This window comes from Limanda limanda, chromosome 15, assembly GCF_963576545.1.
Source record: "Limanda limanda chromosome 15, fLimLim1.1, whole genome shotgun sequence".
Classification (NCBI taxonomy): Eukaryota; Metazoa; Chordata; class Actinopteri; order Pleuronectiformes; family Pleuronectidae; genus Limanda; species Limanda limanda.
In genome coordinates this window covers 1,857,330-1,881,986 of record NC_083650.1, presented here as the reverse complement: position 1 = coordinate 1,881,986, position 24,657 = coordinate 1,857,330, and the positions used below count along the sequence as shown (strand labels likewise).

At 43.0% G+C, this 24,657-nt stretch overlaps 1 protein-coding gene across 1 annotated transcript in view; it reads left to right on the top strand.

The window, feature by feature from the left end:
* Positions 1 to 2,378: 2,378 nt before the first annotated feature.
* cdh5 (cadherin 5) overlaps positions 2,379 to 24,657 on the top strand; it is a 32,139-nt gene continuing 9,860 nt past the window's right edge. Inside the window, exons 1-13 of the mRNA XM_061087272.1 lie at positions 2,379 to 2,937; positions 13,142 to 13,360; positions 13,574 to 13,853; positions 14,544 to 14,666; positions 14,800 to 14,967; positions 15,093 to 15,274; positions 17,311 to 17,424; positions 18,129 to 18,271; positions 18,358 to 18,491; positions 19,584 to 19,693; positions 19,928 to 20,030; positions 24,031 to 24,161; positions 24,265 to 24,379. Of these exons, the coding sequence (XP_060943255.1) occupies positions 13,142 to 13,360; positions 13,574 to 13,853; positions 14,544 to 14,666; positions 14,800 to 14,967; positions 15,093 to 15,274; positions 17,311 to 17,424; positions 18,129 to 18,271; positions 18,358 to 18,491; positions 19,584 to 19,693; positions 19,928 to 20,030; positions 24,031 to 24,161; positions 24,265 to 24,379 (1,822 nt within the window). The 5' untranslated portion in view covers positions 2,379 to 2,937. The remainder of the gene's footprint in view (positions 2,938 to 13,141; positions 13,361 to 13,573; positions 13,854 to 14,543; positions 14,667 to 14,799; positions 14,968 to 15,092; positions 15,275 to 17,310; positions 17,425 to 18,128; positions 18,272 to 18,357; positions 18,492 to 19,583; positions 19,694 to 19,927; positions 20,031 to 24,030; positions 24,162 to 24,264; positions 24,380 to 24,657) is intronic.

Here is a 24,657-nt window from a genome sequence, read left to right as displayed (position 1 = left end):
CCGCTGCGCTGGGCACGGTGCTAACGTCACTGAGGCTCTGGAGGGGGTCAAAGTGGGCGACTGGGTGAACACAGCATGGGACATGGGAGAGTCCAGTTTCCTCCCTAAAGTCAACACTGGTTTCTTTTTACCATGAAACACTTCTTTCCCTCTAACTTGACGAGTTTTCTTTTAAACAAACAGAACGTTACTCACCCGAGATCAACCTGCACATTCCTGAGGTCTTAGAAACGTGTGTGAATTCCTTATATGAAGCCGTGTTGTCTACATCCATGTTCTCCAGTGGTTTTCCTTGTCATTGTTTTTATTTACTTGCACCCTGTGATGTTTGTTGGTGTCACCGCTGCCAACTGTTGATGGGTCGACTCTGCAGGATGTGAATTGTGCCGCCAGCATGAATGTGCATCCAAAAACAAACAGGGACCAAACCTGTAAACTACGTCACGTAAGTTATGGACCCATCTCGCCATCTTGCGGCGCTGGGATTTCAAAACTTTATCAGTTTCATATTGATGTCAAGCTGAAGTGTATTTATAGCCTGTACTTGAAAGATGGACGTCATGACAGCTCCCCAAAAGTGAATCCATATCACGTTGAGCACCCCCTGGTGGCTGGATGCATTATACGTCATAACCCTGTCCATACGTGTAGTTTTAGGAAGTTCTAATAGTTCTGATGAATGAGATTTTAATTAGTTGGGTTATGAAAATGGCCTAACCCTGAATCGAGATTGGTCGAGAGCGCGTCTCAGTGGCTCCTCCCACAATCACATCGACTCTGGTTTCTAGTGACGTCACCAGCAGATGTACAATCGTGTCAATCCGCTCCTCCTCCCTTTCGGGCTTTGAATGTGTCTGCCTAAATAACTCCAGTATCACAACATGTGTAGCGTTCGGAACAGGAAACAATTACATGTTTGTGTGTTTGTTGAGCAAACTCGAAGCAGCAAGGAGGTTTATCTACAAACACATAGAGACTAAACGAGGTAAAGGTCTAGAGTTACATTCAAGTCACTTTAAAGACCAAAGTGACTTTGTTGACTAAGTTTTTAAGGGTTCTGATCAAACCAGGAGAGAGAAAGCTGTGGTTCTGACAAATCACTGCACTGGGAGAGAAAGAGAGAGAGAGAGAGAGAGAGAGAGAGAGAGAGAGAGAGAGAGAGAGAGAGAGAGAGAGAGAGAGAGAGAGAGAGAGAGAGAGAGAGAGAGAGAGAGAGAGAGAGAGAGAGAGAGAGAGAGAGAGAGAGAGAGAGATATTATAGCTTCCATACACTGCTACTAGGGGACTTAAAGTAAATGTTGATTTTTATATTTTTATATTTTCAAGCCAAATTTATGACAATATCGCTCCGAGCCTTAATGAAAATACTGAATGTAGAGCTGAGCTGAAACTGCAAATAACAAGAGAGCGAGTAAATAGAGGAGAGTGAGAAGAGAGAGAGAGAGAGAGAACGAGGGAGGGAGAGAGGGAGTGGTGGAAGTGTAAAAAAGAGGGAGAGAGGGAGAGAGGACTGCTGTTGCCACAGGAGAGGTTTTCATGTAAAAACACACAAGTCGGCTTTCCTGTCCAATCCAGCAAATTACCAATGACCGACTCCCCCCTGGAGGAGGGGGGTGAGATAGAGTGTGTGTGTGTGTGTGTGTGTGTGTGTGTGTGTGTGTGTGTGTGTGTGTGTGTGTGTGTGTGTGTGTGTGTGTGTGTGTGTGCAAGGCGCCCCCTCTCATCTCATTTACCGGCTTAGACAAGATCTTTCTGTCAGATACACACACACACACACACACACACACACACACACACACACACACACACACACACACACACACACTTGCCAAAGTCAGCCCCCTGAAATATTTACTCGCCTCATGTGGGGAAATCTCTGAGGATTATCCCCAATAACCTGTTTAACTTAATCCTTATCTCACACACATGAATAATAAATCTCTCCCCCTACTCTCTCTGTCGCTGTTCCCTCTCTCTCTCCGAGAAGGACGGAGAAGTAACGCCTCTCTCACCTCACTCTCCATCACCCTCCCTCCCTTCTTCCCCTCTCTCACACACTCATTCCATCTGCTTCATGAACATGAGCCGGCTGCTTTCTCTGCCTCTCCGAGCGTCTTTGAGCTGTTGTGACATATGTGCTCCCTCCCTGCTTCCCTCTCTCTCTCTCCCTCTCCGGTCTCTCTCCACCGAACCCCACCACACCTCCTCATACACCGTCTCTCTCTCTTCTGTGTTTCATTCGGCCGGGGCAGGAAAAGGAGCGGTAGCAGGAGAGCAAAGACGGCTGATATCGATAACAGGAAGGGGAAGTGGGCAGTGACCTGAGTGAGAGAGGGCTGTGGTCACGCAGCTGCGGCTCAACACTTGTTGTCCAACCACTGGATGAGTCAAAACATCGGAGGTGAGAGTACGAAGAGCAAGAGAGACTCGGAAAAAACCTGTTGGACTCTCTCACCTGAGGGAAAAACCTCGACCGCCCGAGGAGGGATACAGACATTTCTGGGTAAAACTCAACAGTTGAAAGGATTAGAGTTTAACCTCTATACTGAAGGATTAGAGCACTACCTGCTTCTGTTCCCACGTTTCATCGACTCCAAGAGTCTGTCGTTCTGGGATATTCAAGAGGCAACATCTGATTCCCACCTCATCTCCGACTTTATCACCTGAACAAAGGATTTTCTACAGAAACCTTAGCGGAGAGAGAACTCCCTGCTCGTTCACCTGCTGTGGTCAAATCAACATCTGAGGAAGAGAAGAGGGAAGTACGGGCGTCAGTCGGTGGTTTGACCCCCTGCTGTGGTCACCACCACAAGCCACTAATTCACCCCTGAGCCTGCCAAGTACAGTTTGACTGAGCGAGGGAACACCTGCTGGGATTCGGGCTTCGTACCAAAGCAAAGGTCCGATTCCTCTGCTGGGTTCGGACTCTTCTCCGTGGTAAGTTTTCTGTTTCTCTTTGCCGTAGAGACACCGAGTGCACAGGTGTTTTATGGGTAGATAACGAGGATGTTCAGCCACACGTATCACATCGTTCCTGCTGACTGCCAAAGACGTAACCCAGATCTGTTTAGAAACCCCCCAGGCCGGTCTCCCAGTCCCTCCGGGGCTGAGACGCTCATGAGAACCGGTCAAACCGTCTCGGAGAAATAACCTGAGATGATGGTGAAAAACCCTTAAAGGACAAGCTGTCACTTTTCACATATGTTATGCCGATGATGTCGGACAGCTCGGTGTAGATTTGACTGCTGTAATTGAGAGCTGCTGCCCCCCCCCAGAGGCCGGACTGTCATTCCTGAAGACAGACGGCTGCGGCCAGTAGGACGATACGGTTTGATCTCTGGACAGGAGTGGGAGAAAAAAAAATTAAGGGGTTTTCAGCCGTCTATTTCAAGAGGTTTCCATATTATTGTGGTTGTCAAATAGATGTCAAGTTGAACCTTTTTATTACTGATGATGCCCATTTAATATTTCCTGAGTGATTTACAATTTAGAATAAGATTCTTTCCGAGGCTTTTCCGCTTGTGCTCGTGTTTGTCATGATGTCGAGCGCGCGCATTTCAGAACAGTCTTCTCAGCGGAGGTGGATTTTCTCTGTGGATCTTGATCCGTGGCCCCGAGGGACAGAGGTGATTTGATTTGGTTGTTACGTCGAAAAGCCGTTGATGCAACTAAACCCAGTGGTCTAATTCCTGGAGAGGGAACTGTCAGGGAAAATCCTCTGGGTGCCATCTGGGAGACTTCACCCTCCCCCTTCCTCCCTCCCTCCCTCCCTCTCTCCCTCCTTGTCTCACACACACACGCACACACACACACACACACGCACAGACACACACACACGATAACAGCCGCTCGTTCATTCAGATACATGTCAGAGTGGTTGACAAGCTGTCCAGCTGGGGCGATGGTAGCTCGGCTGAAGTCGCTGATTACTACTGAAAGACCCAGTTACCATTGTATTTTCACTGGGTGACCTGTATTCTGCTTTTCTACCACAACTTTAACTCAATATATATTTGACCAAATTTACATTTTTCCACATCTGTCTGTTAAAAATCAGTTTTCACAATCAGATCTCTGGGGATCTCTGGATCAACAAAGCTGAATGAGATGATACATTAAATGACGAAGATGAAACACTTAAGGGGGAATGTATTGATTGCTGTAAACCAGTCAATTGGACAATCTGAACGTTTATTCATTAACGAGAAACAATCAGCACGTCCTGCAGTTGCAGTGTGTCTCTGTAAAAGGAGGCCTCAACAAAGGAGGCTGGATTTTCAAGTTATTTTAACAGTACGTCCATGTGATCAGTCATTTTTATAGAGGAAATAAAATGTATGTTTACCATATTTAGGTCTTTTTTCTTTTACAATTTGAAGCCATTTAGTTGGAAATTTTGCCTTTTGCACAGATGGGCTCTGTCAGCTGAGCCAAAACCAAAACCAATGAGGATAACAAGCTTTAAATGATTTTCAGATGACTGTGGATCATTACTGTCGCTTCCAGAGCAGCCCGACATCATTCATACCCGGCTCGCTGTAATAAAATCTGATTTGTCTGATTGTGAAGGAAAATAGAATAAACTGAAAAGCGCTTGATCACCAATCAGAGCGTGATCTCACTCTGGGACATGACAGAGTGTCAGCGAGGACACCGAGTGTGTGTCTGTGTGTGAGTGTGTGTGTGTGTGTGTGTGTGAGTGTGTGTGTGACAGATTGTTAGAAGCTGCTCTGTGATTAAACCTGTTTTAATCTCGACCATGCTATTCGGCCGCCTCACGACTCTGAGGCCGTGGAATCACTTCCTACGTACACAAATAAAACAAACTGTGAATTGAGGGTAAGTAGAGTTAAAAAGTAAAGTCTGCTAAATTGTTTCAGAGACACCATGTCGGGAGAGATTTAAAGATCGTGCCAGGCTCACAGGGGCTGATCACCAGAGTCATGATCCTGCTCCTGTTGCACGTCGTGAAAGTTACGAGGACAAATTACACATCTGAACCTGGGATTGGTTCGATCCACAGAATCCTCTCATTTAAACAGGTTCCGCCTCAGGGGACATCTGAGCAAATGTCACGTCAGTCAGGCTGTTCCATTATGCAGAAGGCTTGTGCTCAAAATTATCGGAGAGGAAAAAGGTCATGTTATCATGAAGTTTAACAGGGTTCTTCCTCAGGGGACCTTAACTTCACACCCGTCCAGCTCGTTGGGATCTCCAAACAAAGTTGACAGTGTTTGAGACTTGACATTTGACATTTTCGTCTGAGAGTGGAGGAGTTTTAGTTGAAAGAAAGAAGAGAGAGTCCAAAGAGTTCATCCTCCGGGGAGCATGCATGAGTTGGGATTTTAGATTTGGATGATTTTAGGATATTTTAGCCTCATCATCGTGTGCTTTGTTTTTAACATAACCAACAAGACCTGTAAGGATTGTCCTCTGTAAAAAGTGAATATGAAGATCAGTTATCTGCACGTTTTCACCCATGTCCGTTTATCTGTTGATTGGTTTGTTTTTAAGCAAAACTGCAAAAGAAAACTATTGTGCGGATTATAACGAAAATTAGCACAAGGATGAACCCATTGCATTTTGTGCGGATCCAGATAAAAGTGGATCAAGTACTTGTCTTCCTTTCTTTAACATTATTCCCATGTTATTTCCCATGGAAAATCAGGCATATTAAGTGAAGTGATTTCTATAAATTGGTGCAGCTTATTGGATCTATGCTTTCTACTCGCTGTCATTCTAGTTCCAATTAAGATAATCTTCTTCCAACCACAGTCTCACCAACTGACACATCATCTTTGAGTTTGTGCTAAAAGAAAGTAAAAGTACACCTTGTCATCAAGATATAAGACCAAGGAGTTGCCATGTTACTCCCTGTGAGGCTGATCTACCGCCACAGTTTATATCACTTTCTTTCTAAAGAATATTTTCATCAGTCAGTTAATGATTGAAGCCATTTCTTTGGCTCTGACACATAAAGACGACGTCTCTTATCTTTATTTAGTTTGTTATTACTATTTTAATCACTGAAACACTGGAGGTGTCGTTCTGGAACTAGATTCATCCTGTAATCACGAATTCACTTTATTCCGTTGCTGGGGACGAGATGTGAGTCACGGTCCGACCCTCATTGGGATCTCGTTATTGAAATAAATAGTCCTGTCCTTTGTTTAAATAATTAAAGAAAGAAGAGGACGCGTTCACCATGAGACGTCAGGATGTGATGCACGACATCCAGACACTCGGACACAGAGGGAATGAAGGAGAGACGGATTTCGTCACAGGGGGAATTTTCACTGATGTCTTTACAACTCGCAACAAAGACTTTTTGGGCAAACTTCACTGACCCTTCAGCAACTGCCAGGATTATGAAGTCTTGTTGACTTCGTTTCTGTGCTTTAGCCTTTGGAACATCGCAAACTAGGTCAGACCTGTCTGCCAGTCTCAAAACATCCCGGAGAATGACAACTGTATCTCCGTGTCTGCTTCTGCTCCTCGATTTCTCTTTGCCCGTGGACAACGTACAGATGTAATTACAGATATTCCCTGCCTGTTATTTATTTCTTCCCACCTCGGAAAGATTCATTTGATATATTATGTCGTTAATAACTCGGTATTATCCTGTGTGTGAGATTTGAATGCATGATGCTCTTAAAGCAACTTTCAGTACAAACAAAAATGATATATAAATTTATTTAAAACAAAATTCAAGTTAATTTAGTTATTATCCTCCTTATCCTGTCACTTCCCATACATCATTTGATGACCTATACTAATTAAAAGGATTTAAAAAGTACAGAAGTTAAAGTGAACAGGGTTTTATTAGCGTGTTTGTCCTTCTCACCTTCTTACAAGGTGTTAAATCCGCTTTTAAAGGTGAAGTGGAGAGAGTGACAGGGGGATGAAAAAGAAGAGAAGGTGAGAAAAGGAAAAAAGCCGTTCTGATCCACAGAAATAGAGTTTGTGGAAAAAAAACAAGACGCAGTTTTCACCTTGAGAGATTCAACGAGGGAGAAAGTGGAGTTTTAAGTTGATCTGAAATGACGGAGAGGACGGACAGGAGACAAAGTCGAGAAGGAGCAAGTGGACAAAGAGAGGGAGAGAGAGAGAGAGAGAGAGAGAGAGAGAGAGAGAGAGAGAGAGAGAGAGAGAGAGAGAGAGAGAGAGAGAGAGAGAGAGAGAGAGACAGACAGCGTGACGCAGGCTCACATCAGAACGTGAGACTTGGGGACAGAAGCAGCAGCGGGACTGAATACCAGGAAGGGTGTGTCCTCTCGCTAATGATGCGTCCTCATTAACTGACCCCAGAAGACATTGTGTACACACTTCCTGTTGTTGATAAAAGGGGGGGGGGGACGCTGGACCTTGAAGGAGGAAACGCCGTTTTAAAAAATTCCCTTTTTGGGAAAATGTCTCCCCCCCATGGGTTTGTCATCAAAGACTCTTGAGTGACGAATCAAGATGATGATAAGTGTGAGCAACACGTTACTGTACCGGACACGTACAGACACGCAACAGGTGGCATGTGACAGGTGACACCATTGTTATATCACAATTAAAAACATCCCATAACTCTGAAATACATTATAGCGACTGTAATATCCAACATGAATACATATAAAATACAACTACATCTGAGGCTTTTTATAGATTTCTCTTAATCCAGGCTTGTTTTCACATCATGTACTTCGTGAGATATTGATGATTGTATATTAATAAGCGTCCATAGATTGGAATGAAAATAGTTAAACTAAATCCATATTTCTCGCCAAAACATAAAATTTTCCACCAGGAATAAAGGGATCTCCACCATTTTGCTTGAGAATATCGCTGCACAGGTTTTTGCACTGACTGCTCGTATTGCTGTACATTTTAGTAGGAATTTCATAGATTTCATATAAACCATTGTAATACTTTTTACAATATAATGAGTACACTCTATTAAATAAAACTCACGTTTAACACTCGGACAACTCAAAATGGAACTTTCTAGTATTGGAATATGTTTAGTGAGTTCAGTGAAAGCTTTTGGACACAGCCATTGTTAATGTTATCAGTGCTTCTCCTGTGAAGTCTTAATGTGAAAAAGCGCTCGCGAAGAAAAGTCTTGTTGGATTCTGAGTCAAGCTGTCACATCTTTTTCAATGTTCTTAAAAAATAGTTTTCCTGTAATATCCCATGATGGATAAAAGCCCCAAAAACATGAAACAGCCATTACAAAGTTTAAAAGCTCTGGGTTAAACATGTTATTTAACATAAATCAATGTTATTGAGGCAATCTTGAATTTTAGTACAAAGGGGAACTTCTAATTCCCCAAAATCTAATCTCATCTTGCCACAGACCAGTTTTTAATTAAGTTGGAATGATTCATACGCTTGTGTGTTGCAGAGCAGAGGTTCAACAGAACATGTCCGACTAAAGAGAGCAAACCAATTACAGTGATCGACTCGTTTAATTTAACGTATTGATGAACTAAGTGACTGGTTCACCACCAGTAGCACTGGTTAACTTGATAATAACACTAAGTCTCAGTCTGTTAAACAGCTTCAGTTGTGATGAAGTATTTTCCTGCGCCAGTTTTGTGTAATAATCCAGATTGGTTCCATTCTTGCGTAAACATTTTTTAGAGTTTGAAACCATAACTCAAAGCTCATTTAAAATGTGACAATTCATCTTAACCCTTTGATACACAAGCTATGCAAACCCCCTCTAAGGCACAACATGGGTCAAAAATGACCCGTATTGACTTACAATGTTATTTCATGTACGGCTGAGTGTTTCTTTACTATATTTTTGGAAATCTAATTATTTCATCATTTAATATTCAAAGTATTCATTAAATATCTTGTTTTTGATTACCACAAATCATTATTTTCATTTTATCTTTCATAATTTTTGAACTAAAATAGTTTTTGTATTACTTCATCACGTTTACCCACATGGGTCAAAAATGACCCTTGTATGCAAGTGTGAATTTGATAGGAACCTTTGATTTGTAAATGTTTGTAGTTAGGAACATGTTTACTGTGGACAACTTTTCACATGCCACACTTGTCAAAACTACTTGTCAGAACTAAATTATGTTGACCTAGCTATCGTTAGCTAGAATTTACCTAGCTTACATAAGCTAACATTAGCTAGCTAAAAGAGAATATGTTAACAGCTAGCTAATAATATTTGACATATTTATCTTTCCCACCAGTAGAAGAGTAATGTTCAAATGTTATGTGCAGTTATCTTTTCACAAGATATCAAATATTTTCTTAGGTAAAACAATTGTAAAATAAGACTTACATGAAACAGATGTGCAAAAGCAGCCCATTTAGTTCTGTCAAGTAGTTCTGACAAGTGTGGCATTTGAAAATGTGACAGAGAAAATGAAAATAATGATTTGTGGTAATCAAAAACAAGATATTTCAATTAATACTTTGTAATATTAAATGATTAAATAAATAGATTTTAAAAGATATAGCAAAGAAGCACAGCCATGCATGAAATAACATGTGAAATGAATACGGGTCATTTTTGACCCATGTTGTGCCTTACAGGGGTAGTGATACAAAAATGATTTTTATTAAAAAAGTAAATAAGGACAAATAAAAATAAGAATGTGTAATGATCAAAATCAAGTTAATTGAGGAATTCCTGGAATTCTGAATGATGAAATACATTTATTGCAAAGATATTTACAATTAAAACTCCATCGGGTCACTTTTGACCCATGTTGTGTATCAAAGGGTTAAAACAAAACAGACTCTGTTGAGTTTTTTTCCTTGTGAGTCTTTGAGTGTTAACGTCTTCTATAGTTTTCTGAAGCTGCTGCTGCGTGAGAACGTTCGTGTTCAGCTCGGATAGAGATAACTCTGTTTGTCTAGAACTTGTTGAGAGGAAGGATACGACTGACCCTGAAACAGGGTGATGAGAAGGACACAGTCAGGACACAGTCAGGACACAGTCAGGACACAGTCAGGAAATATGACTGGTGTCAAACAGAAGCTGTGTTTCACTGTGAAGTACGCGAGAGGGAAAAAACTGTCGCAGTCACTTTCAGGGGCGGATCTAGGGGGAAACCTGACTGGCGCCTGAGGTGCTGCTGTCCAGTGTTTTCACATGACAAACAACTGGTACCACAAATTAGAGAAATAAATATTGGAGTGAGTCTACTATGGGAGACCAGAGACAATTTTATTTCAATGAAATTAATAGTATTGACAACTATTAGGTAACACTTTATAGGGGATGCATGGAGGATGGGAAATAAAACAAGTCCCATTCATCTTTGCTGAAATTAAGTCAAATATTAACACACACTAACACACAATAGGACCTCCTCCTGTAATCTGTGTGAGTCAAACTTCACAATGTCGTCAATTGCAAGTAAAATGTCCACAAACAGGATTTAAAAGAGGAAAAATAAACTTCTTGTGGATTCATAGTCACAATTCAGGCCTTTTCTTCAGCAACAAACATAATCCAGTCAAAGAATTTGGGGCAAGTGATTGAATCAGAGCTCTGACGCTGCAACGCAAACATAAAATTACATCAATGCATCAAGTCAAATCAATGAATACTTCAAGTGTTGCTTGAAACTAATAAAACTCTAAAACACGGAAGATAGCGAGAGAAGATTCAGAAAACAATTTCTCTTCGGTATTAAATTTTTTTTTAGTCATTGTGATTTGCTTTTGTTTACTTCCAGTTTGATGGGAACCAGAGCAGCAGATGTTTATTGGCTATAGCATAGTAGTAAATTTCAATAAAAGGCGATGTACTTGCGTTTAATTAATTTACCCCTGAAAGGAAATTAAGCAAAACAAAAAAAAACACACAAGAGGGAAAAATCAAACCACAAAACAAAGGATGTGAACTAAAGGATCGAAAATCCCAGCTGAGTGTTTGTTGGAGCTGATTTGTGGGGAGCTGTGTGAAGAGGTCAGCGCAGGGCAGCACAATACCAGATTAGGCCATTAGAGGGGGACGATTTTGTGTCGGTATAATCCCTTCATCATAATCTCTCTTTCTCCCTCCCTGCTGCTAATGGCTGCGAGACAATAAGATGCAGTAATCTGTCCACTGGGACGGCACAGGGCCGCGCCGAGATATCTGCCGGAGTACAGAGCACATATAGACTCAAATGTTTTGAAGATTAGTTCCCTGGTATTTCTGCTTTATTAGATAGAGCCCGGTGGGGGGAGACAGGGACAGGGAGGGAGGAGGGGGGGAGATGGAAGGAAAGAGCCGGCTCCAAGTTTACTAAAGAGCTGGTGTTTGTGTCTTTTATACATTTTTATTTTTGGTTAAATGTTAAAATGGCTTTGAGGCAGAAAGAGCTGATGCAACACAGAGAAACTTTCAGATCAGAACAAACCAAAAATCAGATTCCACCAAAAATCACACTTTGAGATTAAGTGTTTGTTAGTGAAGATTGATAATCAGGATTTGCTTTCATAGATAAGATATAAAGATGGACGTCTCAAATTGAAATACAAAAAATCCTGCTGGTTTTGTGATATGATTGTTGTGATATGTATTAGATATTAAGCTCCAGTCAATCGAGGCGCATACTTTAATCCAAACTGTAATATTTCAACCACAGGATTGAGTAACATGACATTTTGTAAAGATATTAATTTCCCCCAGAATCCCACATGTTCTCCATAGCATCACCAGCAGGTCAGACTTTACTACAGTTTAACATTTCTAAGCTAAAAAATATGGATTGGCTCAAACATAGAACACACATGATGTTCCCCAGAGGAGGACTTCCTGTTACTCTCATGAGATGTGTCGTGTTTTGGGAACTGGTGTAAAATCACTATGGAATGTCTTCCTGATAGTCGTGTGCCTGGGGAACTCGGTTCTAGAGAATTGTCCTCTTGCACACTCATTTAGTCAAACTTTAATCTGTAGTAGTTTGGCTTTGTTTATGATCAACGTTTCATCATCACAGAGCAAATAGAATGTTCCACTTCTCCCCCCCTCGTTCTCCACATGATGGAGAACAGCGCTGCCTTAGAAGAGAAATGTCTGTGCTGCAGTACAATCCACACTTTGGGAATAAATCCACAAGGTTTTACACTGATCTGATGCCAAAACACAGAAAGTGGTTTTACAACTCGTGTTCTACAAATCGTTGTGTCCTACATTTCAATGATCTCGAGCTGAAACAGTGGAAAATCGCTTTGTTCATCTTATGAAGCAATTTAGCAGGAATGTGTACTCTCGTTGGTGCTTCTCTGTTTTTTAAGCAGAGGCCGTTGCGTAACGTCACGACAAAAAGTCGATCCAGATTCTGGTGTTTGTTGTGGAGCGAGTTCAGTGTGTTCCCGCCCTTGTTGTGCAAATGCGGCGGCTTTAATGAAACACTGAGGAGGCTGTGTTCCCTTTCATGTATTCTGTCAGAGCACGAACGTATTTAAGTATAAAATTCATGGTAAAACAATCAACTGACCCATTATCCCTTTTCCACAATTTGTACCAAAACAAAATACTGATCATCAAATATTCAAAATGTCAAACAGTCCCCGTGTGGAGCCTGACCTTCCTGGTGTCTGATGAAGACGGACATCCTAAGTGCTTTTAATGTCAGCTCCTCTCTCCGTCTGTCTCCCGCCTTCCGTCTCTCTCTCTCTCTCTCTCTCTCTCTCTCTCTCTCTCTCTCTCTCTCTCTCTCTCTCTCTCTCTCTCTCTCTCTCTCTATCTCTCTCTCTCATGCAGCAGCAGTGGGTCAGGACCTGAACTGGGTCACCGGCCTATGTTTAATAGATCCCCATACGACCACAGTGGCGATACGCTTTCAGCACAGGCCCCATGATGAGAGGCTAAATGTTTCATTTGGGTCCCAGGCTGAAAAGGTTTAAGAGCCCTGGTCCTCAATGATAGCTAGACCTCGAGCTCCTCGGCAGACTGGGGGGGGGTGGGGGGAGTCCTTGGCCTTCACTCTGAGTCTCACCCTGGCACCGAGAAGGAGGTCTGTCCACAGCTGATAAGTGGTTTTAATGTGATCTTCTCTCTCTCTCCTCTCCCTCCATTTTCCTCACTACACCCCCACATCTCTTATTCCCGTCTTGCCTCTTCCTCCTACCGCCCTCATTCACTCCTTCCCCCCCCCCCCCCCCCCCACTCGTTTCCCTGCCGCAGATGATGGCTTGGCTCCAGCTGTGGACCATGGGGCTCATGGCCACGATGGCCTTATCCGTCCCTGACCTTCCCGTGGCGGAAACAGAGAAACGCGGCCTCGTCGGAATCGTGAAGAAGGAGACGCATCCCGTCCTGTTCCGGCAGAAGAGAGCCTGGATCTGGAACTCTCTCTACGTGGAAGAGGAAAAACCTGCACCCGCCCCCTACAAGATAGGACAAGTAAGTTCACGTTTGACTTCTTGACCTCGCTGTGGGAAGCTGTGTCGGAGTCTGCTCCACTTCCTCGACCCAGATCGATCTTTAAACTTTCACTTCTCTCCTTCCCTCGGCTGATTACTCATATTTATCTGTAGAAGTAGCTGAAAGCATGAAACAGCTAAATGCTGTTAACTACCAGACAAATCAACTCAACTCTTTTTTCCCCTTTCACAGCTGAAGTCCACCCAGAAAGTGGAGGTGAAGAGATTTAGGATCGAGGGTGAAGGAGCGAACACCATCTTCACTGTGGATCCCAAAGGAGACCTGTACGTCACCAGGCTCCTGGACCGAGAGGAGAAGAGCTCCTACCATCTGGTCGCCAAGATGTTTGACGGGAACAACAAGCTCATAGAGGACACTGGAGAGTTTATTGTCCAGGTCAATGACATCAACGACAACATCCCCGTGTTCCCCAGATCATACAGTGGGTCCATTATGGAGAGGTCCACCATAGGTGAGTAAGGGAACCGTGAAACAAGTGCTTATTTGGAAAGATCAGTGGGTGATACCAGGTGGAAAAGAAGTTTCCACCTGATATACCAACCAGCCCACGCGCTGTGAGTGATGGAAACCGAGCCTGACCCAAATCTGACAGGCTCTTTGTTTTTGTCCAAACCCAGCTTTTGCATATTCAGTGTGGAAATTGAAGGAGATAGCCCAGCCTATGTGAATATCACTTAATATTTAAATACTTTAAATCACTTACACGCGCAGCCGGAATTCCAACAGGTTTACCACTCTAACTCATAGACATCAGTCACCTAATATGCCTGAATTATTCCACAGTAATAGGTGAAAAATAAACTCTCACAAGGTCAAAGATGATCGTGTGTATTTGCAGCTTTGTCTCGATCCGAGTTTCATGGAAATCCTTTTTAGTAGTTTTTGCGTAATCCAGCCAAAAAAACAAACCGTCCAACAGATGGACAGGAAGTAATAAAATAAGTTTCTATTGCTTCAGATAAACATCTGACGTTTGTTATCCAGAGATATCCTGGGAACTTGTGTCGCAATCATTACCACACACACACACGCACCACAATGAAGCAATCAAACAAATATGAGATCATAATCAGCTTCTTGAAGACATTAACACTATGAGCTGCAGCCTGTTGATTCAAATCTATCTCTCCATTGTCTCCAGGAACCAAAGTTGTTGAGGTGAAGGCGACTGATGCCGACGACCCGACCAGCGCCAACGCAGAGCTCAAGTATTCTCTGACCCACGATGGAGACACTTCTGCTTTCACTATCGACAGCGCCACAGGTCGGTTCAACATGATCCTAACGCCAACATCGGCTTTTTCTCAATTTCAAATTTTTACTTGAATGTGAGTCGGAGCTGAATCCAAAGATGACTCCCTGAATCACTGCCTCTCTCTCTCTCTCTCTCTCTTCAGGTGTGATCAGCTGCAACGTGAACACTCTGGACCGGGAGAGTAAGAGTCAGTATGTGGTGGTGGTCAAAGCTCAGGACCTGAGAGGACTCGCCGCCGGCAACACGGCCACCACCTCTGTCACCATCACCATCACAGACACCAACGACAACATCGCCTCTTTTGCCCAAAGTAAGAAACAAAAAGGGGCCAGAGTAATATTCAAAATCCAATAACCTGCCTATTAAATATTCAAGATACTTTGCTCTAATTTCTTTCATGAGCAGATTCTTTAAACTCGTACTTTCTCTCTGCAGAGGTCTACTGGCTGGAGGTTCCAGAGGACCACAAGCTGAATGAAAAGATCGGGACTCTAGAGGTGGTGGACAGAGATCAGATCCAGAACAAAGAACCTATCTTTACCATTCTAAGTGAAAACAGCAAGGTGTTTAACGTTGAGCTCAGCCCCAGCAAGGACGGAAACCTCATGCTTAAGCAGGTAATGATGGATTAAATACGTTTTGAAGTCCTTTTCATTGCTCAATTTATAAATCTGCAAAGTTAAATCATTTTCTTGTGGAAAGCCTCATCCTACATCCTCACAAATCAAGATAGAGGGAAGGAGAATAATCAATTTCTTCATAGGATAAGTTTTAAAATCCCCAAATATCTTGTTGCATGAGGTGGTGGAGAATCAGGCAAAGTGTCGGTAAAAGTCTTTAATGGCATCAACATGTTCAGATACCCCCGTCCCTCAGTTTGGTACGGTCCACATAAAAATAGAGCAAATAGTTCAATAACCAAATTATAAACTTTAGGAGTAGAGAGCAGAGGATTACGACACATTGCATTATCAAAGAGTTGTGTTTGGTTCTGGTTTCCTCCCTCACTTTCTGAAACCACCACTTTCTCCACCAATTACACCGGGAAATTAAACTTGAGGTAAAATGGACGACAATGATCCATTTTACCTGATTCAAGCCCAAAAGCTGCGGCCTCCTGGCTGGGAGAGATATTCTAATTTACAGGAGCTGCAGCGGGTCGATTCTCACTAGTCGCTGCTCTTCACATATAAAGTATTAAGGACATCAGAGAGTTGGAAACGTATTCTAATGAAACGAGCTCGGTAATAGCTTGCATCCACGCTGGCCTGGAATCACACAACTCGCCCCTCAGCTACGCAGCCCTTCTCATCTTCCTCACCGGCTGTGTTTACATGTAGAAAGTAAGCCGGCTATCGGCCACACTGCGGTGAAGGTCTTATTCTCGTTAAGCTGTTTACACGTGTCTTTGATACCCTGCGACTATCCGTGGGGCCGTGAATAATCCAGTTAACAGAATATTCCTGTCTACCTGTCGTGTCCCATTCACAGATAAAACAGCAAAAGGCACATTTAAGCGAACAGTAAGCTATTTCTAATACAGGGTTAATAAATAATCCCGGCTGAAATATGACAGTAAGGGCCGCTCGCTGTCACGTATTTGTTGACATGAAAGTGTTTCCACAAACACGTCACAGTGTGCAAGGCTCAATTTGGGCAGATGTTGAAAAAAAGACAAATGAAAGGAAGGAGGAATTTCCATGCTTCGGTAAAATATTTAACACGGAGCGGAAAAAAATCTGGCATTTAAGTGCTTCTGTTAAATCCAGTGTTTGAGCTGAAGCAGGTTGTTTCAGCCCAGTTGGAGAATTTAGAATTTTTTTTACACCTGGAATCCAGCAGCTGTGCTGAGTGCACAGACGCAGGTGTGATGCACTCAGGAGGACGATCAGAATAACATGAGAAACAAAGTGCTAGTGCAAGGTGTTCCTGAGCCAACAGCAGGAGGACAAGTGGGCCATGTGCACAGGTCTTCAGGAAATATGAATTTTAAGGAAACATATAGAAAAACATCATAGTCAGGCCTCAAGGACATTATTTCTGCATCAGATTTAAACAGCAGGTGCATGTTACTGAGATGTGGGATCAAGTTTATAAGGCCTTTATGAAATATCTCAGAAATGCACCTAATGATTTATTTAAACACACAATAGAACACACTGAAGAATGAAGTTCAAGGGAGATTTATAGCAAGACTGAAACGCAGATGACGGACTTGGAAGGAAGATTAACAAAGAAAAACATTCTGTAAAATAAACAAGCTTTTGGTCCCTGGAAGGCAGGAAAGTAAGAACATACAAAACTCACTAATGGAACCAGAAGCAAAGCGAATCATGAATAAGCAAAAACAGGGAACATGAATAAACATAACTCAAGATGCAAATCAACAAGGAGGAGTGAGGAGCACGAGACTAAACACAATCGAACACAGGTGAAACAAATCAGGGCGGAGCAGGCGATCGCTGAGGAGGGAAACCAGACAAAGACAGGAAGTAAAGCGAGACACGCGAGGAAAGACACGTCAAAGTAAAACAGGAACTAACAAATTCCAAAAATCCCCAAATCCCCAATGAAAACAGGTCCTAATTGATTGTGTTAATTTTAACATGGTTGTATTCTAACGTGCTGATGACCCTTCACCCCCCCCCCCCAGGCTCTGGACTACGAGACCACGAACAGCTACACCATCAACGTCCAAGTGGGGGAGAACCTGAGGAACCTGCGTTTTCCTGCCGACAACGCGAACAGCGCCCTCCCCGCAGCTCAGGTGAATCTCACACAGGACATCAGTCGTCTTTAAGCTTTCCTCCATGACACCTCATCACCCTGCCACTCTTTAACATTCCAATAAAGATGTGAAAGAGGGGAAACGCTGCACCACAGACACACGTGAATTCAGCTGATTATGAGGGAAGAAATATTCAGCACGTTACATATTCGGTTTTATGATCAGGAGATAATGTTACTCATGAGGTTTGATGGTAAGGTCACGTTCAAATTTACATATTTCAAGTAATGGCGACTCCGAGGTGGTAAATGTCACTTTAACTCTGTCGCAGTCCGGATCTGTAGAGCTGCTCAATCATTACAATCAGTGCCACGATGAGCCTGACTCACAAAATGAATTCAGTCCAACAGTCATCGTGGAGTTTAACTTCCACCTGCAACATTCGCCACGTCCATGTGAATGTGACCGAGCCCTAAACGTCTTCAAAGGAGCTTTTTCAGTTTTTTATTAACACAATTGAACCAATTTCCACGACACCTGGCGTCAGGATGTGGAATGGGTTGTGGAAGAAGCCATTACAATTTTTTTATTAACATTTTATTAGTCTCCAAAGGAATATCTTCTGGATCCCGATGAAAAGAATCAAACATATTCAGTGTTTCCTGTTCAACAGAGCATGACTTGTTCCTTTAACATGCTCAGAAGTCAAAGCTGTCTTTCAATGAGTGATTTGAATTTGACAGGTAAACATCAAGGTGTTGGACGTGGACGAGCCTCCAGTCTTCTCTCAGCCCATCTACACCTTCACTGTGGTAGAAGAACGGATGGTGAACAGCATCGGGATGATCGCTGCCCGGGATCCTGACAAAGCCAAGTTGACCATACGGTACAGTGCGGTGCAAAGCATCACAACAACGTGTGTAGCTCATTACTCTGCAGAGTGAGTCTCAACCATCCTCTCTTTGTGTTTAGGTACTCCATCTTAGACAAAGACTGTCCTATCAGCATCAACCCCCTCACTGGACAGCTGTCCACCCTGAGGACATTAGACAGGGAACTGGAGGCCACACACATGTTTCAAGTCAAGGCGCAGGAGGAGCCCAGTGGTACGTCTCACACAGATGGGTTTATTAATCCTGTTTCCGTTAAACAATAGATGCTCACTTATGAAACGAGAACCATGTGTTTCCTCTAACGACAGCGATGTGCAGGGAGGGAGTGAGAAAAGGCCGAATGAAGACAGTCTGTTCTTCTCACTCACTGAGCAGCTCCTCTGAATCTCACTGAGGGACGCGAGTGTGAGACATTAACAGGGATTTTTATAGATTTAACACGTTGCCAAAACACCTGGTCGACCCACACGGGGGAGAGAGAGTGAGCAGGAAAATCACATTAGTGTCTCTCTTTGTTCGCTCGCAGCTCCCAAACCAAACCCTGTATTTTTAGACCAGCCATGAATGAAATCCAAAGATCTATTTCGGTGGCTTGTCACGATGTTTAAGGAACACAATGGTCCCCAGAGCGTGACAAGGTCCTCGACATACACTGCATGTACTGTACTAAAGATAGTTTCCAAAAAAAGAGGCAGGAAACATGTTTATCAAAAGATGAATATTCAACTAAACTGAATGTAAAAGCTGCTTTTATGTGTCAACAACCTGACAAACAGAGAGAAGAGGATTTGAGTCGGTCGACCTGAATCAGATCAATCAGCTGATCTTCATCACCGGGCCCGATCAGACCTGCTATCAGTTTAACATACGTCCTGAGTGATCGGTTCAGAAGGGCTTTAATATCATAATGAGCAAATTACACATGGACGAGTGATGATCACTCTTCAAAACAATGACTTTCATTCTTACCAAGTCTGAATGGGGTCTCAATGATGTTTAACATAAACTAACACAAATTGTCTGAAATGATTCAACAAAAGTGCTGCAGAATTTGGAGCCAAAATGTAGATTTGTTACTTTTGGTGTCACCAGGATGGTTTAATCATTTGAATTGAATCCTGCAAAGTGGGAAAAACAAACGATCTCCGTCAGAAAAACTGATGATTTCCTGTTCAGCTGTTTTTCCTGTTTGCCAACTCAAGTGCTTCAGTACAAAATGTAACAAAAACAACATCACCTGCATCAAACATCTCCATCATTACAACTCACTGCAGTGAATCATCTGTTGCTGCCTCTTGTCTGCAGGTTTGGAAGCATTCGTGAAAGTGAACATCATCGTTCAGGACATTAACGACAACAAGCCCGAGCTGGCCGTGGATGAGATCTTTGTGTGTGAGAACGACGTCACTAATACGGTAAGACAGAGCTGGAAGTGTATCTCTCTATTTGTTATTTAATTTAATTAATATGTGATGTTTTTACATGTTTGTACCTACCTAGACCAACCTGGTGTCACCAAATTGTGTACAGTTAATTTCCTTATCCCATTTAATATGTTATCAATATGCTTTTTATCATTTTTTATAAACTGGGTATGTAATGTTGGCCTCGCTGATTTGGTTTATAACATTTCTCTTGTGTTTCCTCAGGTGATCGGAACTCTGAGAGCTACAGATAAAGACGACCAGCCGGCGTCTTTCAGCTTCGGCCTCAGCAGTAAGAGCTCCAACTTCTCCATCAGAGACTACGGCAGTAAGTCTCTTCTCCTGAGTCTTTATTTACCTTCCTTGTCTTTTCTCATTCCTCTAAATGGTGCTCGAAGAAAGGACCGGCCTCTGCACTTGTTGCTATGCAACGACTGAACCTCCTTCTTGAAGCACAGTGCTCTGCTGCTGAGATTTGGAATTATTTTAACTTAGGCTGTCTGGGACCGTGAGTGTTGTCTAGAATGCGTAACAGCAGATATTGAATATAATGAGACCAAGTTGCTCTGTGTGTCCATCATGTGATCTGGAGGATGTTAAAGAAACATGTCACACAGTGCTGCTGGTGGGAGGCATTCTCAAATAAAATCATACATGCAAAACTAGGGAACATCAGGATATGCATGAGAGCAGTTCCAGGATGTGAAGTAAAAAGCTCCAGACAAACTTTCATAATTCATGTACTGTGGTTTTTAAAAAAGGATGAATAATCTTCTGATAGACAACCTGATATATTTATGTATAATTTAACATTTAAATACACTTTTTTTTTGATGCAACAGTACCAGGTATTATATCTTGAATATTAAACCTACATTAAAAGAGAGTGTTCTGAAACCAAGAGATTAAAGCAGCATCTATTTTCAGCCGATCTGAATCTATTAAAACCTAAAAATCTGTAGATATAAATGTACAATTTGAAAAGCAATCAACTAGACAAACAGGCTGTGACACAGATGACAGTAAAATACACGTTCTTTGATCCAGACACTGATATTTAGGCAAAGGTTGGCGCTCTGTTACGTCAGATTTCCAAAAGTACATTTGGCTTTGACAGTTACGGACACAAAGCGGCACAAGGAAAAACAGTTTTCATCTTTTTTGATCATCGCTGTCACACATGAAAGCCCGAGGAGACGTGTTACCGACTGTTACAGTCAAATATTAAAAGTTTGAATCGAAGAGAGCCCGAGGTTTCGTCAGATGAAAGATTTAGGTGAAGTGTTACTATTTCATTCAAGATAAACAGAGGGGGGGGGGGGGGAGGGGGAGAAAAGGAAGGCATGAACTTGCCTCATCTATTTCCTCCCTGCTCCCGCCTGGAGGGGCTGACATGGGGAGCCGGTGGAAAGCAGGAATCGGAAAAGACGGGAGCAGAGAAAGAAGGAAAAGAGAGATGGAGGTGGAAGAAAAGATGAAAGGAGGCGAGAAGAAGAGATTTAGATTAAAGGAGACGGGTTGTGTTAAAGTGAGACCGTGTTAAAGTGAGGAGAGGCGGTAAACATTAAGGAGAATAATAACGAGGGATGAACAGAAAAAAATGTGAATGAATGAAGACTGGAGAAAAAGTAAGAAGAGAAGTTACAATATAGCACAAGTAAATGAGAGAAAGAGGGGAGAAGAAAGAGAGAATACATAAAGAGGATAAGGAGAGAATGAGATAAGAAAGAGAAGATGGATGGATGAGGAGAAAGAGAATAAGACGAGGAGAGAAATAACCAAGAGGAAAAAGTGAGAGGACAAAGGAATCGAAGATCAGGACTCAGACGAAAAAGAGAAAGGTTGACAGGACAGGAGATGACAGATAAAAAGAGGAGAGAAGAGGATGAGAGAAAGTACGAGGAAGAAACGAGGACAGTGGTATAGTGGAAAGACGGGGGGGGTGAGATGAGGACACGATGAAAGAGGAGACGGTGACTTCAAAAACACGAAATGTTTAAATAGAAGGTTTGAAAGAAGAGACGAAGAAAGAGGGGATGGATGAGGGGGGGAGTGAAGTCAGAAGGACGAGTGGAAAAGGTGAGGGGGAGACAAAGAGGAGGAGAGGAAGAGGAGGAGAGGAAGAGGAGGAAAGGAAGAGGAGGTGGTTTGATAAGTGCTGGTTGTCAGTGAGAACCTTCGTCGTCCCCTGTGGCTCATGAGGGTGGCCTCGGAAGAATTATCTGACAGCACCTCACACACACACACACACATACACACACACACACACACACACACACACACACACACACACACACACACACACACACACACACACACACACACACACACACACTCACACACATTCAACAAGAGCTGCAAAGTGAAGGCTTTTAAAATATTTGTCAACTACCAGCTCTTTAAAACTTGCAAAAAAAACAACCTTGCTTTCATTATGGGATCCAAACACACACACACACACACACACACACACACACACACACACACACACACACACACACACACACACACACACACACACAGACACACACACAGAGACAATATGCACACACAATACTGTGCAGTGTGAAGTGACAGGACTCGGTGTTCAGGCCAGGCGGCTACAAGAAGACACGAGAGAGGAGGAGGAGGAGGAGGAGGAGGAGGAAGAAGAAGGAAAACAAAGAGACGAAGAGGGAGAGAAGGGGCTAATGAGAAGTGTGAGCAGAGAGATGGAAGGAACAAAAGAAGTGTGGAAAGGACAGGGAGACGAATTCGGGAAAATCCAGGCAGACGGGAAAGAGGTGAATTCAAAGCAAGAAGCAACGGGAGACGAGAGGAAGAGGAGGGATGAGACGGAGAGGAGGGATGAGACGAAGAGGGGACACAAACTGCTTTCATCATTTATTCAGTTAGTTAAGGCCTCGTCGTGTCGTCCCACTCACCACTCACACACACCTTCACGTTGTCATGTAGACAATAACGAGGTGATACAGTGGAGGACGTTAAACCCTGACTCCTCCATTAAGAGGTCAGATTCACCAGTTTAGGGGAAAATAGGTGTGGTGCTGTCCGACCAATCAAAAAGCTGGATTTATACCTGAATTGAGACATTTTTGTCCTGTTAACAAACAAGCTAACGAGCTCACTCGCTGTCACCAACTTGTCCCGTTCTTACCGCTGTCGCCTAGCAACACAGCTGGAGGTGGACTCAATGAAAACGTTTGCATCATTGGCTACTATTAGCTTTTCACTTGATTTGAAGCCTGATACTTTCATTTTAAAGTGTAAGGATCTGACATTATGGTCTCTTCACTAGCTACTGACGCCATTATCTCTTTAAAAGTTCATCACCAAAGCACAATGCATCCTGGGAAACATTAACCCTGAGAGGGATGAATCCAATGGAGCCTTCATTGCGAATGCACCAAAATCGAATGAGTTCTTTCTTGGCCCATGTCCCATGATTCAAGTTGTGTGGAAATCTGTTGTGTAGTTTTTGCGTTAACCTGCTGACAAACAAAAAAAAAGGTAGAGGTAGAAACACAACCCCCCCCGGGTGGAGGTAGAGTTGTAAAGGTGCAAAGTGAAGTGCAGACTTAGGTGCAAAGTGGAAATCCAACTCATCAGGCAGGTGAGAAACTGGAGCTGAAGTAAAGTTTCAACTGGGATTTGGGTCAAACTAAAGCTGCGTTTTCAATCAGCACCGACGTCAAACTCTAACCAATGCATCTCCTGAATGCAAAGTCCAGTCTGTGCAAATGTCAAATACCTACATTTCTGTTTATATTTAAACTTTGACCAGGGTTTACTGTTTCTTTGTCTGAGAGTTTCTCGGTGTCTCAGTAACTCTAAGTGTTCTGAGGGGTCTTTTCCTGCCATTGTGTTCTGCAAAATTCCTCCGGCGGTGGGATAATGTGGAGTCCTTCGTCTCAGCAGGAAACGTCTTCCTGCCGGGGATCTGAGCGATGGCTGTATTGTTGGTCAGGTTTCTCCGCTCGACGTGTTTCTCCTTCTCTTTACGTTCCTGCTCTCGCTTTGATCAACTGTTGCAGGTTTTTTAAGCTGCTGCCATTATCTATAATCCTAAATTATTCAAATCCTAAAGGCACCGAACTGACAGATAATCACAGACGATCTGAGTCTTTATGCAACGACTCTGTCTCGTATCTTGTTTCATCTGTGGAGCACGGTGCTGTATAAATAGACTTTAGAGCAGGTGAGCTTTAGACACGCTTTCGAAACCGAGTTGATGAGTCACAAAAAATCACAGCGATTTCTCCCGAGGGAGAGGTACATTTGCGATGTGATATTTTGTACACTCACGAGGGTATTTATATGTCTTACAGATAACACAGCAGACATCATGGTGAGACAAGGCCCGTTCAGCCTGGACGACCCCAAGGATTACAACGTGGACGTGCGGCTCAGCGACGGAGGACGACCCATCCAGACCAGCATCACCACACTAGCCATCAAGGTGTGAAACATTCAAATCACGTCATCAATGGATTCAAAAAGTTGTATTCCTGTAAAACTCAAGTCTTGATTGATCGATTGATTGCTCGTGTTCCCCGGTGCAGTCGTGCCGATGTGACGCCAGACGGATTCCCACGCAGTGCAAAGCCAGCGCCCGCCGGATGTCAGTGAGCGTCCACGCCCTCATCGCCATCCTGCTCTGCATACTCACCATCCTGGGTACGTGCACAATTCTACTTCTTCCTCTTCTACCTTCCCTTTTTTCTTCATCGTCTTCTATTTCTGTGAAGTATGTTTTTCCGCTGAACAGTTTTGAACAGGTTTAACCATTAAATAATTGAAGGTGTGGTGTTAGAGAGACGATGAAGAGAAGACGGCAGAAGATTGTGGATACGAACGCTTTGATATGAATCCTGTGCATTTAGGGCAGAAGCAGTTGCATCAAGTATGAATGTATCAAGGGCTGAAAGATACACAGGAGCATTAGTGAGTCTGTC